Source organism: Rousettus aegyptiacus, unplaced genomic scaffold (genome assembly GCF_014176215.1).
Source record: "Rousettus aegyptiacus isolate mRouAeg1 unplaced genomic scaffold, mRouAeg1.p scaffold_m13_p_6, whole genome shotgun sequence".
NCBI classification, from domain to species: domain Eukaryota; kingdom Metazoa; phylum Chordata; class Mammalia; order Chiroptera; family Pteropodidae; genus Rousettus; species Rousettus aegyptiacus.
This window is the reverse complement of record NW_023416309.1, coordinates 74331935-74348137: the sequence shown is the minus strand read 5'-3', so window position 1 is coordinate 74348137 and position 16203 is coordinate 74331935. Positions and strand designations below refer to the sequence as shown.

The following is a 16203-nucleotide window of genomic DNA, read 5'->3' as shown; positions in this document are numbered from 1 at the left end:
CCCTTCCTGACCCCCTTCCCCTTAATTGGGAGGCTCCGCCCCGTGCGCATTGACGTCGGACGCCGCTGTCAGCAGGCGCTGGGGGGGGTCGGTGTGGGGTAGAATGGCCGCTGCCGCCGTCACCCGCGGGACCCCGGGAGGTAAGAACCAGGGCCTCTCGCCCGCCTCTCCGCCCCCGCGCCAGGGGGCGCAGCTCCACCAGCCCAGACGTGGCTTGCGGCGCCGCGGACCACCGCCCCTCCTCCGGGTTCGCTCCTACAGCCCTCTTCCGTCCTCCTCCCCCGCGCCAGGGGGCGCCGCTCGGCGTAGGACCCCACGGTGGACCTGCCGCGTGGGGACTGCCTTGGGGACCCCCTAACCCCTGCTGCCCCTCGCCTGCCGCGCGGACTCTGCTCCGCAGCTTCTCCAGAACGTCCCTCCGTGCGGGCGGGAAGCAGGACCCTCCCACCTCGGAGCTTCTCCCGGGACCACCGCCCCTCCATAGGGGGCCGCTCCCAGGTCCGCTCCACACCCCGGCAGGCGGTCCAGCCCGGACTGCGCACCTGCGCCCTGGAGCAGAGTCCTTACCCCAGCCCAAGCACCACCATACGCAGCCGAGCTCTGACGGGCCTCCTCCCCTTCTCCATCTCCAGACACCTGGCGGAGCCCGCGCTGAGAGCCTCCTCCAGTTTCCATCTGTTCCCATAGGAGGGTGGGGGGTTAGGCTAGAGTCAGAGTTGTAGATGGTGTAGGGTAGGCCTGGAGACCAGGGTAGGCAGAGGCGTATGGGGAGGGTGGGAAGGAGAGATGGGTAGGGAATGGAGAGGGCTGTCAGCCTCAGGATGGAGGATGGGTTGTCTTGAGGGTGGGAAGCATGTTCCTGGGTGTCTAGCCCAGATTGTACTCGGCTTTGACCAACCTGGACCAGAGGGTAGTTAGGATCAGTTATAAGATCTGCCCTTCCTCTTGGAAAAATCAAATAGAGGAGGAACTCAGGGTGTGTCTTCTAAGGCCTAGCTCTCCACTCAGACTTAGATCTGCCCAACCCCCAGCATCCAGGCTTTCATTTGCCAAACTCTTTTTCAAAGACTGGATGCTCTGAATCCCAGCCTTCAGAACCTGACCCCACCGAAGTCCCAGTCTCCACAAGACCCCACGCTGTAGAGCACCAGCCCTGCCAGGCTTCTCCCCTCCCCCACCCACTCTCATGATTACCCTGTTCTGTCATGTCTACCCCTCTCACTTTGGTTCCTGGCACCATGTCTTGTTTCTCTCCCTCTTCCATTGTCTGGCTCTGTTCTCACATCAGAGTCTAGCTCCTTCCTCTCTCCTTCATCTTTCCAAGGTGTCATGACCCAGTTCTGTACTCCCTCTCTCACCTCATCATCTTCTTCCTGGATGAGTGTGGGGACTTCTGCCATGACCTGTTCTCTCCCTTCTCAGCACAGACTCCCCCTCCCCCCGGCCCCTCAGGCCGGGGGTGACCTCACCCCTGGAGCCCTCACCATGAATACCAAGGACACCACCGAGGTTGCTGGTGAGTTCACAAGCGAGGTTCCCATTTTGGCACAGCCTTTTTTTTCCCCTCACACTGTGGTGACCCTGTAATTCTTAGGTCCGTGCTCTCCTTGTCATACTTTCAGTTTCCTCGGTGCTCTGGACTCAGCCCTTTGCCCTTAGGCTAGCACACTAATCTCTTCTAATTCCCTCTAGAAAACAGCCACCACCTGAAGATCTTTCTCCCTAAGAAGCTGCTGGAGTGTCTTCCTCGGTGTCCACTGCTGCCTCCAGAGCGGCTACGGTGGAATACAAACGAGGTTTTCTAAGGAGCCTGGGGGATTAGGGCCTAGCAAGGCCTGGTGGGCTGGAGGAGGGTAAATGGCGGGGGTCTTCCTCTGTCTGTCCACACTCCCAAGTGCAGAGTACTGTTCTGGGCTCTTTGAGGATCATAGGAGAGGTCGGAAGACCTACATCTTGTAGGAGATGCTTACGTCTTGGCATATCTATCTAGGTAAAAATAATAGCTGCCATCTGTATTTTTACAAACCAGGGACTGTGCTAAGCGCTTGACCTGCATTCTCATTCAGTTCACTAATGATGCTATAGAGCAGGCACTATTGTATCCAGAGTCTAGATGAGGAAACTGACTTACCTCATGTAGTTAATGGAACTCACTCCAGATCCCCTGCTTTTAACCACCACTGATACTGGCTCTGGAGGGCACCATGTTACACATATTCTGTACTCCTCACACACAGTGTTTTGTATGTACTTGGTGGTTGATTATTACTGATTTGACTATTTAATTAGAAGAGAACTATCAATAAAAGGGTATTTGTGTGTTGTTGCAAATGCAGGAAGGGCCAGGGTGGTCAGCAGGGCTTCATGGAGATCCGAGAAGGGATTTGGTCTATAGGAAGGCTAGTGTTTTCAGACTCAGAGAGAGGTACATATGGCACTTCGGACTTGTAGGGCACTAACATTCCGAAGGTTACCGCTCAGGCCATGTTCAGGGAAGAATCAATGGACTAGTCTGGCAGGAATGGTAGGTGCAATATGAGTAAATAGTAAAGAGGGGGGACGTGGGAATGATGGTTTGACTCTTGGCCTGGAAGAAACTTGGAATCAGGCTGAGGAATCTGGACTTTCTGGCAGTGTCAAACTGTTGAAGTTTATTGAGTCAGGAAATGGCACAAAAATGAAATTTGGAGAGAGTAAAATAATAAGCAATATGAAGAATGGATGATGAAGAGCTTGGACCTCCCCCTAAGAACTGCCCCAGCTGGGAGGAAGGGAAGGAGAGGTTAAACTTTTGTCTGAGATGGAACCTGGGAGGCTTAGGGCAGTGGGCCTTGCTGGGTCCAAATACTTGGCAGCATTCTTCGCTAGCTGCCAAATCTCAGCAGAGTGAAAGTGAGGGGGCGACAGAGGCTAGACTGAGACTGTATGAAGGGGACACCCACCTGAGTACCTCCTCTCCTATAGGAGATTGCATCTTACTTGATTACCTTTGAGAAGCACGATGAGTGGCTATCCTGTGCCCCAAAGACAAGGTGAGAAAGTCTGTGAAGGTACGGAGTGGCAGGGGTCTTGGGTTCTGTTCACAGAACTCAAGGCCAACCCTTCCATCTTCAGACCTCAGAATGGCTCCATTATCCTCTACAACCGCAAGAAGGTGAAATATCGGAAGGATGGTTACCTCTGGAAGAAGCGGAAGGACGGGAAGACCACCCGAGAGGACCACATGAAGCTGAAGGTCCAAGGCATGGAGGTAAGCAAGGCATCCAGCTCATCTTCCTTGCCCTGCCCTTTTCCACCCTTAGCTGGGTTCCAGCCCTGCCATGGCGTGGTAACATTATCCACCTCACCACCCTCCCAGTCACTCTTCCTTTCTTATTCACTTTGCATTGGCTGGCTGTTGGCTTAGCCCGTTCTCTGCTTCCCATTTCCCTCCATGACCCAATTCTCTAGGCCTATGTCAGTCCTCCCCTGGAGGACACTGATGTCCAGTCCTCCGATCTCTCTTGAATTTCCCTTGGAGGTCCAAGTACTGAACCTCTAAGCACAGGTTTTTCCTCTCAAAGTCATTGCTCCTCATCTCAGATGTGTCCTTGCCCTGCCCTCCGATTTCTCAGTAGCCCCGTATCTCCAACATGGTCCTCATTGTAAGGCCCTGGTCCTACTTTCCCCTTCTCCTAACCCTCATCTGTGACTTGGGGTGCTGGGATTTTAAAGATGTGTGGAATAGGTGGGGGTGGGTGAGGGTTGAAGAGGAACTGGTGGAAAGATTGGGATTCCTGCAAAGGAACTGAACAGAGGAAGAGTTGGGGAGCAGACTAGCCCTCCCCCCACCCCAGCCTGTCTCCTGGCAGTGTCTCTATGGCTGCTACGTTCACTCTTCCATCGTCCCCACATTCCATCGGCGCTGCTACTGGCTGCTTCAGGTAAGACCGAAGAGCTCAGGGAGCCACAGTCTTCATGGATTTTTGAGGGAGATGGGGTCTAAAAAGGTGGAAAGATCACTGGGTTCTGAGTGGGAAAAGGATTCTGGGAAGAAGAGAGAGGGGATTATGGATAGAGAATGCCAGAACTTGGGGGCGAGGTTGGAATGGTGCCCAGGAAGAAAGTGAGGACTAGGAAGCTGAGCCCCTGGGTCTCAGGATCCCATGGTGCTGTGTGTGTGTGTACCCTTGTGCCTTCAGAACCCTGACATCGTCCTTGTGCACTACCTGAACGTCCCAGCCCTGGAAGATTGTGGAAAGGGCTGCAGCCCCATCTTTTGTTCCATCAGCAGCGACCGTCGAGAGTGGCTGAAGTGGTCCCGGGAGGAGCTGTTGGGACAGCTGAAGCCCATGTGTAAGGCAGCAGGGCTAGGATAGTACTCCAAGGGGAGAGTGGAAACAGGGGTCTCCCAAAGGCTCCAGGAGCCTGTGGGGTGACCATTTCCCTCCAAGGCAGGAGGGTGCTTTCCTGCAGGGGTGCTAGGCTTCCTGGTAAGTTCTAAGGTGCTGGAATATGGAAAAGGGACAGCCGTGAGCTACAAATGCAAGCAGAGGCTGCTGGCCTCTGTCCATCAGAAGTCTTGGAGCATCTCAGGTGCTTGGAGGAGCCATCAGGGTGCTCTGGGGACTGTTTTATGGTGGTTCCACAGCACTTCCCCCCAACTCTCCTCTAGTTCATGGCATCAAGTGGAGCTGTGGGAACGGGACAGAGGAGTTTTCTGTAGAGCAGCTGGTGCAGCAGATCCTGGACACCCACCCGACCAAGCCTGCACCCCGAACCCATGCCTGTCTCTGCAGTGGGGGCCTTGGTTAGTGACCCCCAACTTTGGAGCACTTTTCCTGCCAAGTCACACTGCACTACTCAAACCAGGGGCATATCCATCTTGCTGGGATCTACATGCTAATTCGTATATCTTTTGCATGCCCCGATGGGCCAGATGAACAGAAGTCTTCTCATGTGGGTGCACACTGGCCCCAGCTCCTTTTACTTGAGTCCTGGCTGCCTGGACTCTTTATCTGCCTTCTATCCTTAGCACTTCTACCTTGGCACTACCACGTACACCCAATCTTAGCTTTATTCCTAGTTGATACCCCCTTGGGTTTTTTGTTGTTGTTATTCTTTTTCTATGCCTTTAACTATTTCTGTCAGCTACTCCTCCAAGCCAAGCTTTCAGTCTACTGTGGTGTTTGGTTAGGAGGAGAAGCATTTCTGCTGCCTCCCAGTGGCCACAATTAGCATTACCTCTATGACATACAGCAAAATCCTAGCTAGGAAAACCTAGGAAACCTAGGAAGGTTTCCAGTAAGGGAAGGCTGGAAAAAGATGTGTCATATCCCTTCTCTTCTCTCTACCTCTTTCCACTCCAGGTTCCGGGAGCCTTACCCACAAATGCAGCAGCACAAAACACCGCATCATCTCTCCAAAAGTGGAGCCCCGAGCTCTAACCCTGACCTCTATCCCCCATCCCCATCCCCCTGAACCCCCTCCACTGATAGCCCCACTTCCCCCAGAGCTCCCCAAGGCACATACTTCTCCATCATCTTCTTCCTCCTCTTCATCAGGCTTTGCAGAACCCTTAGAGATCAGACCTAGCCCTCCCACCTCTCGAGGCAGTTCGTCAAGAGGAGGCACTGCTATCCTCCTCCTGACAGGACTGGAGCAGCATACTGGGGGCTTGACACCCACCAGGCACTTGGCTCCCCAGGCTGATCCTCGGCCTTCCATGAGCTTGGCTGTGGTTGTAGGCTCTGAGCCCTCTGCCCCACCAGCTCCTCCCAGCCCTGCCTTTGACCCTGATCGTTTTCTCAACAGTCCCCAGAGGGGCCAGACTTATGGAGGGGGGCAAGGGGTAAGCCCAGACTTCCCTGAGGCAGAGGCTACCCATACCCCCTGTTCTGCCCTAGAACCTGCTGCTGCCCTGGAGCCCCAGGCAGCTGCTCGGGGTCTTCCTCCACAGTCGGGAGTAGATAGGAGAAGAGGAAACTGCTTCTTCATTCAAGATGATGACAATGGGGAGGAGCTCAAGGTCCAGGGGCCTGCCCCACCTGTACCTTCGCCCCCTTCTTCACCCCCACCCTCCCCTGCCCCCTTGGAGCCATCTGGCAGGGTAGGAAGAGGAGAGGCCTTGTTTGGAGGAGCTGGCGGGGCCAGCGAGCTGGAGCCCTTCAGCCTTTCATCGTTCCCGGACCTTATGGGAGAACTCATCAGTGACGAAGCTCCAAGCATCCCTGCCCCAACCCCACAGCTCTCTCCTGCGCTCAGTACCATCACAGACTTCTCCCCAGAGTGGTCCTACCCAGAGGTGAGTCTCAGCCTCCTCTTCTCACTCCTCAGTCCCTCTTATCCCACAGTGTGTGGCTTAGTTTCCATGGATGTTTAGTTCTCCCAACCTCTATTTTTCTGTGGAGCGTAGCTTCTTTTCTGTTTCCATAGTCCTTCCAACTCACCCTTTTCCCTTCTCCTCCCACTTCTTGTGGTAGCAGTGGTTATGTGAGTCCCCCAAGTGCCCAGGGAACTTCATTCCCTCAGTGACTGTTTCATGGGAAGGGAATTGGGGCAACTCAGCATGGAGAAGAGAAAACACAACCAGGTTGTGATTTACAGACTTTGGGAAGTTAAAAGGTTGTCTTCAGCAGTGAAGTTCTGCTTTATGCTGCCCCAGAGAGGGCAAGGAGGAACTACAGTGGGGGCCTAAGGAAAAAACTTCCTCCCAATGACAGTTATCTGCAAATGAGTTGGTAGCCTTGGAGGAGGCAGTGAGTTCCCTCATTTCTGGCAGATTCAGGTGGAGGGCTGGGATGTTGGGGAGGAGGGACAGACTAGCTGAGTTTTGTCCAATCCTTGCACTGCCAGACTCTAGCACAAGGCCCGCCACATAGAAGATACTCTCCTAGGGTCTGATTTAATGAATGAGTGAGTGAATGAATACTCAACAGAGCTCCAGTCACATGGTCCTCTGACTTCCATCTGCAGGGTGGGGTCAAGGTGCTCATCACAGGTCCTTGGACGGAGGCTGCCGAACATTACTCCTGTGTCTTTGATCACATCGCAGTGCCAGCCTCACTTGTTCAGCCTGGTGTCTTGCGCTGCTACTGTCCTGGTATGGGGATTGGGACTAGTCGGGGAAGGGACTAACGTATGGGAAGCACTAGAAACAAATGTTGGATTGTTCCTGACAGCACAAGGACCTCATCTAGTCCTGAGGCTGAGCTCCCATGGTCAACCAGCAGGCAGATGAGTCTGGGCTTAGGTCTCAAAAGGTTTAGATTCTGGTCCAAGAAATCTACTCCTTACCTGACTAGTGACCTTACATATACCTTCTCCTTTCTTGGCTCCTTCGCCTCCCCTCAGATAAGGTCAGGGATTTGACCCAAGGGGTCTCTAATGTCCATCTAGGCCTCTACCTTAGAGTCTCTGGCTCCAATCTAGGGAACTCTTGGGAGAATGAGAAGGGAGAGATGTTGGTTTCCTCCAACCAGTCTTGGGCCTGAAGGACATTGTCTTCTAGACTTGTGCTGTTTAATACAATAGCCATTAGCCATACGTGTCTATTGTAATTAGTTAAATAAAATTTAAAATTCAGTTCCTTGGTCACACTAACCACATTTTGCGTGCTCAATAGCCATTTATGGCTGGTGCTACCATATTAAACAGTGCAGATAAACATTTCCATCATTTGAGGAAAGTTTTGTTGGACAGCACTGGTCTAGACTTCATTGCCAAGTCTTGTCTCTGTCCTTTTGTCACCAACCTCAGCCCTTACCCTGCACTCAACAGTCAGCCTTACTGTGGGACCCTTGAGGATCACCAGAGTAGTAAGTTGACAGCTTTGTCTATGAGTGTATTCTTCCCCAATCTCAACAACCTTGTTCAATGGTACATGAAAGGGGATGAGACCAGAGAAGCTGGGGCTTGGGGAGAACAATCTCAATCCCTAGTCTTGGGACCTGGTGGTTTCATTCTCAGGGCTATAGATATTGAGACCCTGGGACATAGCTCTCATTAGGCACTGTCCATAGCAGCTAGCTCTCCTTTCCCCCATCTGAGTAACAGGGTTATGACTGCTGGACTCTGATCTTGGGAGACCAACGGGTTGATCCCCCATCAAATTGTGTATAAGTAGAGGTGTTTTTTGACCCCCAGTTTCTTGGTGCTGAATAACAAACTTCCTTAACTACAGGGTCTAGAGTCCAAGGGGTCTCTGGCCCATAGCAGGTATTAAGTTCTCAAATGAATGGAACCCCTTCCCAGTTTGTGACAAGGCCACCAAAGCCAGGGGCCTCTCAGCCTACAGTAGAGGATTTGGAGAGCTCAATATGAAATGATCACCTGTGGCTCTGACACCGGGGGCCAGAGGAGGAGCCGGGGAAAGAGAGCCCTTCTCACTGATCCTGTCCTCCCCAGCCCATGAGGTAGGGCTGGTGTCTTTGCAGGTAGCCGGGCGGGAGGGGCCCCTTTCTGCTTCTGTGCTCTTTGAGTATCGAGCCCGCCGATTCCTGTCACTGCCTAGTACTCAGCTTGACTGGTTGTCACTAGATGGTAAGTACCTAGCCCTGTGACCCCACAACCTTTGAGCATGACATGCTCCTAGACCCCTCAGCACTCAGGCAGCCACCACCTAGCCTACACTTTACCAGTCTTTTCTCAATTCCTGTTTCATCAGTCATTTCTAAATGCAATAGCAAACTTTCTTCATTTCCTCTTCCCTGTAAATCTCAGAGCCATCTTTGTCCCAGCTTTTGCTCTGTCTTCTCCATCACAAAGGATGGGATCTAGGCAAGTGAGGCCAAGAAGTGGGAGCAGGGACAGGGTCTAGAGGAGTATACATGGGATGTGCATGAGCATGTATATTTATATATGTATTTCAATTTTCTTATTATTTTCTCTAATTGTAAAGTTATGTTTATTATAGGAAATTTGGAAATTACAGAAAAGTAGAAAATGAAAATTGCCTGTGTTACTGCTCAGTAATATCCATGACTTTAATATCATGTACTTTCTCATACAAACACACTTTCTTACACAAACACAGAGACGCACACATATGTGTATATGTGTGCGTGTGTATATTTATTTAAATCTAGAACTGCGTTTGTTCCTTTTACTGGTTATCCCTCCTGTGGCTTTGAGAATTTTCTCTCTGCTCCTGCTTCTTAAAGTTTGCTCTTCTCTGTCTCTTCCTTTGGGTGTCTCTGTTGTTGCCCTGTTGGGTTTGTCTCCCTCCATCTCTACTCCTCTCCCTCAGGGGCTTGCTTCTGGCTTGCCCCACTGTCAGGGCAGCCCCCTCACAAAGCCCAAGTGTGTTGTGGGGGGAAGGGGGTTGATGGCAGCCTACCTTGGGATCTCGCCAGGCCTCCCAGTCCTGTTCTATCCTTCTGTGACTGCTCCCCACTTCATTTTCCTGTGCTTGTTTCATCTGAGTTGTACCATCTCTCCTGTGGGTCACCTCCCTCCCTCTTCCCACTTCCATTTCTCTTGGCCAGGGTCTTGTCCCTCTTCTTCCATTCCTTGTTGCTTGTTTGGTACAGTCCTCACCCCACCTTTGTCCCTTCTTTCTTCATTTTGTTTATCCTTTCTGCTCTCTCTTTGCAAATACCTGGGTGTCTGGTCATCATTCTCTACCTTCCTCCCCACCATCACTTCTGTACCTTTATCCCCTTCTGCTTGGCATCTGAGAACATCCCTGACCTCCACCCTGTTTCTCTGTGCCTGTTTTCTCATGGTTCTGATCCCCTCTGCTTCCCCTCCTTGTCCTTGTGTGATTTCATGAGGCACAGATATAGCTTTGGATGTTTGCGTGTACGTGTATATTAGTGCATGGGGTGGAGGGAGGAGGGGAGATGGACATGGCTATCCATCTCTGTCACTTTCCCTCCCCACATCATCTTTGTGGACAGCTGCGGGGGGCGGGGGGCAGGGTGGGCATTGGAGGAGGGAAAGGTGCTTTCCAAAACACAGTTCCTGAGCTTTTTTGGGCAGTGGTTAACAGAGAGCAGGGACCCCCCCTGGAGTCCTTCAGTGCCAGCAGGGGGACAAAGGTATCTGGGGCAAGGAAAACTGATGGAACAGTTAACCTAAGAGAAGGCTGGGGGAGCGCGTGTGTACGTGGATGCCATGTGGGAATTCTTACTGTCTCTGTGTCTTAAAAGACACAGTTGTGGTTCTGGATTCTAGTCCTAGGTCAATGGGTAGTATTAAAAGCCCTAGTTTAAGAACTGAGTCCTCATGGGCTATATTTCAAAGGTGAGTGGGTAAATGGGGCTGTTGTTTTGAAGAGGAAGGAATGATTCTGTCTTCACCTCCCAGATCCTGGGATAGGTCCAGTTCTGGTGTTCAAGGCATTCCCTAGACCCTGCCACTCAGTTTCCCATACCCATTCCCCCTTAGACAACCAGTTCAGGATGTCCATACTAGAGCGACTGGAGCAGATGGAGAAGCGGATGGCAGAGATTGCAGCAGCTGGACAGGCACCCTGCCAGGGTCTTGACACACCTCCGATTCAGGTACTTCCATGAGGGAGTTCTATGGTAAAGACCAGGGGAGGTTTTTCCTAAAGAAAATGGCTCTAGCATATGACTCCTCATTCTCCCGTCCCAAGCCTTGTCAGCCAGTCCTCCTTCCTAATCCCTGGCGTCACCCTGCTCCCGCCCCTGCCCTGTGGCAAGAGTGGCTATTCTGGGCACCCTCTTGGCATGACAGACTTCAGACTATTTCTGGTCTGAAGAAGGGTGGAGGTGAAGGAGAGGATGGGGGAGGGAATCAGGAGGGTTAGGGCTCAGCCCTCTGTAGGTCTTGAATCTCTGAAAGAAGACTGGGAGAAGACTCTGCATTCTGAGGGGGAGAAGCCATCTGTGGATGTGGCTCTGATCTGAGCTGAAGGCACAACTTGGGCAAGGGTGTGTGAGGTCTGATTGCCAGAGGGGCTGGAGGAAATGGCAGACACCCAGGAACTCAAACTGGGAGAACTGACAGGCCTTCAGAAGTCTGGGTGGTACAAACCTGCAGTGAGAAGTGTGGGGAGGGGGCAGAATTAGAAGCTGAGACAGGTATGTGGGGTGGCCAAGGCCATCCCAAGCCAGAAGACCAGATGTTCAGGTCTCTGCATAAGGGTGTATGTACTGCAGGATGAAGGCCAGGGGCCTGGGTTCGAGGCACGGGTGGTGGTGTTGGTAGAGAGCATGATCCCACGTTCCACCTGGAGGGGTCCTGAACGTCTGGCCCACGGAAGCCCCTTCCGGGGCATGAGCCTTCTGCACCTGGCCGCTGCCCAGGGCTACGCCCGCCTCATCAAGACCTTGAGCCAGTGGCGGTGAGCAGGGGCAGCAGGGAGGGGGCTGGGCAGCCACTGGGACAGAAGTGCCAGGGGACTGAGGAAGAACTGGACTGGAGCCCTGCCAAGAGGGAGCTGGGGTCACTATGGGAAGGAAAGGGGGCTGGAAAAGGATTTGTATTGGAAAGAATTTTAATATCCCGAGTTATGACACTGACTTCTTGACCTCTTTACATTTACTATATTAATCTGACTGCTTCATTCCACTGACCATAGTGCTCTTAGACAGCTTGCTTCCCGGTCCCTTCAATTCTGATATTTCCACTTTGCCCACTTTTTCCCTGACTGGGCTTTGTTGTCCCTTTCCGAAACCCTCCAGGAGTGTGGAGACCGGAAGCTTGGACTTAGAGCAAGAGGTTGACCCGCTCAATGTGGATCATTTCTCTTGCACCCCTCTGGTGAGGATGCTGGACTCCTGAGTGCATGTGGACAAAGGGAAATGGGAAGGGTGCTTTAAAGGGAAGACCTCTTGCAGGAAAGGAGTGGGGAGGACAAGGGACTGAAGACCTGGCCACCAGAAGAAGAAGGCCCCTAGCCTTACTTACCTCTACCTCTATTCCCCTACTCCTCCCATCCTTCTCTCCCTGCCCCTCTTCTCAGATGTGGGCTTGTGCCTTGGGACACCTGGAAGCTGCTGTACTCCTTTTCCGTTGGAACCGACAGGCACTGAGCATTCCTGACTCTCTAGGCCGTCTCCCCCTGTCCGTGGCTCATTCCCGGGGTCACGTGCGCCTTGCCCGCTGCCTTGAGGAACTCCAGAGACAGGAAGCTTCAGCTGAGCCCCCAGTTGCCATGTCACCACCCTCCTCCAGCCCAGACACTGGTGAGGGTTGCCCCTGATCTTTTTTAAGAGGGGGATGAGGGTAGGATAGGCCAGGGGAAAGCTGAAGAGTGGGCAGGGAGGTTAAGAGCAAGGATGGGGCAGGTAGGCGACTTTAAGAAATGGCAGATAGCTCTTGCTGCCCTCACCCTCTTTCTTCACCTCACAGGTCTGAGCAGTGTCTCCTCACCCTCAGAGCTTTCGGATGGCACTTTCTCCGTCACATCAGCCTATTCTAGTGCCCCCGATGGGAGTCCTCCCCCTGCTCCTCTTCCAGCCTCTGAGATTACCATGGAGATGGTCCCAAGCCACCTCTCCTCTGGTGCCCCGGAAGCCCCCCTACTCCTCATGGACTATGAAGCCACCAACCCTAAAGGGCCCCCACCCTCACCTCCTCCTCTCCCACCACCCCTGGATGCTGGGGCTGCTCCTGAGGAAGCTGACAGCCCACCATCTGTGGATGTGATCCCGGTACTGCTTATGTTGATGGAATTATGAGGGCTAGAAAGAGTGGGGTACAGGAGTGAGGTAAGCCCAACTAGTCCATGAAACAGACTGAGTCTGGCTTCAGTTTGAGAAGAAGGGACCATTTACCCTCATTTCGGGACAGGCAAAATAACCCTTTGCTTAGCTCCTATCAGAGCTTGACTCAGGAGTCATGAAGCATCAGAGGTTAATTCTGGGGCGTGTCTTCAATTAGAGGTGGGTTGTAGGGGTTACCTGTTGATCCATAAAGACAATTTTCTTGGGGAACCAGAGCAATGGAAGGAAGTTGGGAGGAGTGTGGAGGAGAGAGGTTGGCAAGATAGAGGTATTTGGCAATGACCTTCTATGAGGAGGCTTGCACGTGGGAAAAACTAAGTCTTGTGGAATGAATAAATGAGAATGAATCTTCAAGTGTAGCAGCATACTTCTGCTAGAACCTGGGGACATATCTGCTTTGAAAGGCTAATGGATTAATTGGGTAGCACTATAAGACCTCTGCAAAGTAGGCTGTGTTACATGCGGCCAGCAGAAAGTGCTACAGGCTTCGGGGCTGGAGTAAAGGCAAGGCTGGAGCTATTCATTAGGGTATCTGTGGTCAGTAAGCATTGAGCTGGTTCTTGGAGAACTGAAAGTGGGGTGGGGGGTGGCAGGCATGGCCAGGCCTGAGAGTAGGATGTGCTAGTTGCAAGCCTGGGGGGGCCAGCCTGGATGAGATGGTGGGCAGTCAGCCTAGAAGCCTAAATTCTTCATTTGCAGCTCCTGAATCTCCATTTGGACTATGTCTTTCCTATCCTATGTTCTCCACAATGTCTCAACACAAGTGGTGGCCCAATAAATATAAAGCAGTGAGTCTGGAACAGTGGACAAAAAAGATGGGATTAGAAAGGAAAGCAGTTCCTGAGGCTTCATCATCTGGTAGAAGATAGGAAGTGGATTGAGGCTGTAGATGCAGCAGGGCAGGAACATCTGGCAGGTGAGGCCCTTCAAGGTTCACCCAGCTTTTCCCTCATCCAGGTGGACATGATCTCACTGGCCAAGCAGATCATCGAAGCCACACCAGAACGGATTAAACGAGAAGACTTCATGGGGCTACCTGAGGCCGGAGCCCCAACGCGGGAACGGACAGGGGCCTTGGGCCTCAGCGAGACCATGTCCTGGCTGGCCAGCTACTTGGAGAATGTGGACCAGTTCCCCAGCTCAGCCCCTCCCAGGTGACCAGCTCAGGTCAAAGCCTCCAGATTCTTCTTCAAGGGAAGATGGAAGGCAATTTCCCCATAGCCAAAGGTCTATTCTGGCAGAAACCCAAGGGCCTTTGAAAAGGGGATTAGAACTGCTGATGAGCTCCTAAGTCACTCTTTCCAGACTCTGTTGTCTGGGGTCTCCCTTCACAGCGACCCCTAGGTAGGAGAAGAGGGACTTCAGATACCCTATGCTTGCCTTCTCCCTATTCCTACAGCGAACTACCTTTTGAGCGGGGTCGCCTGGCTATCCCTCCAGCACCATCCTGGGCAGAGTTTCTCTCTGCATCTGCCAGTGGCAAGATGGAGAGTGATTTTGCTCTGCTGACATTATCGGATCATGAGCAGCGGGAACTGTATGAGGCTGCCCGAGTCATCCAGACAGCCTTCAGAAAGTACAAGGTCAGTGGGCTGAAGCATCTCAGGGGATGAATCTTGAATAAGGGGCGACTACGGGCTCCTAGGGAGAGCAGGCATCCAGACAGGCCTCAGATGGGGTGAAGGGTCAGAGGACCCCAGGCAAGTTGGAAGGACAGGTCACATGTCTCTTAGGTGGGCAGTTAGGCACTAAGACTTCCTTCTCTCCCCTTAGGGCCGGAGGCTCAAGGAGCAGCAGGAGGTAGCAGCAGCTGTGATCCAGCGCTGTTACCGGAAATACAAGCAGGTGAGATCCTTTTCTCTGTAAAGCACACCCACCAACCTGTACCCACCCACATTCCAGCTCACAGCATCCAGAATGCTGCTGGAGCCCTAACTCCCCTTCTCTTTCCACAAGCTGACCTGGATTGCACTTAAGGTATTAGGCATGAGATCTGGGTGTGAGGTCTGTGATTTAGCCTTTCCATGAGCGTGTGGATTAGAGAAAGAGACCTGCATCAACTGAACATGGGGGTGACCCTCAGGGGTTTGGGTCACTCTTCCTCCATTTCAGCTCCTGTCCCTCCTCCCCACCCCTGCAGTTTGCACTCTATAAGAAGATGACCCAGGCGGCCATCCTGATCCAGAGCAAGTTCCGAAGCTACTATGAACAGAAGCGATTTCAGCAGAGCCGACGAGCGGCTGTGCTCATCCAGCAGCACTACCGCTCCTATCGCCGCAGGCCCACGAGCAGCCTGCCTGCCCGCAACAAGTATGGCCCCAGCCCTCCAGCCTTCTATGCCTGCCCACTGTGTCCATGTCCATGGACCCCCAAGTCCTAGCTCATTGTCCTGCCCCCTGTCCTTTCCTGCTAGGGGTCTATAAGGGGCTGAGGGCAGGGGATGCCTGAGTGTTGTGTAAGGTCTCTTCATCTTTTCTTCTGCCAGAGGTTCCTTTCTCACCAAGAAGCAGGACCAGGCAGCCCGGAAGATCATGAGATTCCTGCGGCGCTGCCGACACAGGTACTCATCCTTTCTCCTGCTGGATTTTGCCCAACCATCTCCACCACCCCATCTTCCCGGATCTGCTGGTCTCCTCTGACTCCTTCCTTATCTCTCTGCAGGATGAGAGAACTGAAGCAGAACCAGGAGCTGGAAGGGCTTCCCCAACCTGGACTGGCCACCTGACCTCTCCATGCCTTTCTCACCACCGGGAAGCCGCTTCTTGCAGTCTTAAGGGAGAGGGTTCTCTGGGGAAGGGGAGCCCTCTGTCGGCAGCTTTTCCTGTCACTCTGGTTGGAGCCCTTCCTAGGTCTCCATCCTCTACCCCTCTGAAGTGCTGAACTCCCTCTCCCACCTCTCTCTTCTGGGACCTGCCCCCTCTTTTGGTCCCCGGCTCCAAAAGACCCATGCCCCACATACCTGCATCTTCAGCTGTAACCTCCGGAGCCCTGCCTGCCCCTTTTCCACAGCTCTTTCCCTGCCTGCACCTGCCTCGGCCCCTTCCTGACTTGCCTTATTTATTTGTTCGACGCGTCTCTGAATGTATCCGCGTGGCCCCACCTCTGCCTTTGATGCGCGCGCACCCCTCGTGTTTCTGGGCTAACCGTGCCCTACCCGACTCCGCATGTTTACGTCTGTTTCCTCCCTTTCTGGCTCTGTCATCCCCCGTCACTCTGACTCTGGCCACCAAGCTTGGGGCCAAACGGGGTGTTGTATATAGGAATGCGTTGCGGAGTCCTGCCCTGCCCCCCGAGGGGAGGGGTCTTGTACATATGTAACATACAGAGTATAGTGAAGAATCTATTTAAGGCGCTGCAAGGAAGGCTGCACGACCGGACTTGTGGTTCCCAAGCGCGGCGGGGGCCTCTTGCCGGCCCTACGAGCACTTTCTACTTGTGCATGGGCTTCATTTCTAAGGACTGCCATTAAACATCGCTGCACCAGCCAGCCTCTGGCCTCTGTCTGGGGAGGGCGGGGACGGAGGGGCGG

At 53.1% G+C, this 16203-nt stretch overlaps 1 protein-coding gene across 9 annotated transcripts; it reads left to right on the top strand.

Annotated features, from left to right (window-relative positions):
- The first annotated feature begins 63 nt into the window (after positions 1-63).
- On the top strand, positions 64-16157 carry CAMTA2 (calmodulin binding transcription activator 2). Of its 9 annotated transcripts, none has more exons than XM_016141991.2 (23): positions 64-140; positions 1423-1516; positions 1693-1796; positions 2965-3032; positions 3115-3250; positions 3852-3923; positions 4182-4335; positions 4655-4789; positions 5349-6283; positions 6955-7081; positions 8386-8520; positions 10369-10484; positions 11106-11290; positions 11631-11709; positions 11912-12134; positions 12301-12602; positions 13632-13828; positions 14074-14257; positions 14448-14519; positions 14631-14651; positions 14815-14984; positions 15160-15234; positions 15336-16157. In XM_016141991.2, exons 2-23 carry the CDS (start codon positions 1486-1488, stop codon positions 15397-15399), a joined length of 3585 nt encoding a protein of 1194 aa, XP_015997477.2. In that variant the 5' UTR covers positions 64-140; positions 1423-1485; the 3' UTR covers positions 15400-16157. The 9 variants fall into 9 exon arrangements, with proteins under 9 accessions (XP_015997477.2, XP_015997476.2, XP_015997480.2 ...); XM_016141990.2 differs by having other exon boundaries at positions 75-140; positions 3837-3923; XM_016141994.2 differs by lacking the exon at positions 3852-3923 and having other exon boundaries at positions 75-140.
- The last annotated feature ends 46 nt before the right edge of the window (positions 16158-16203 follow it).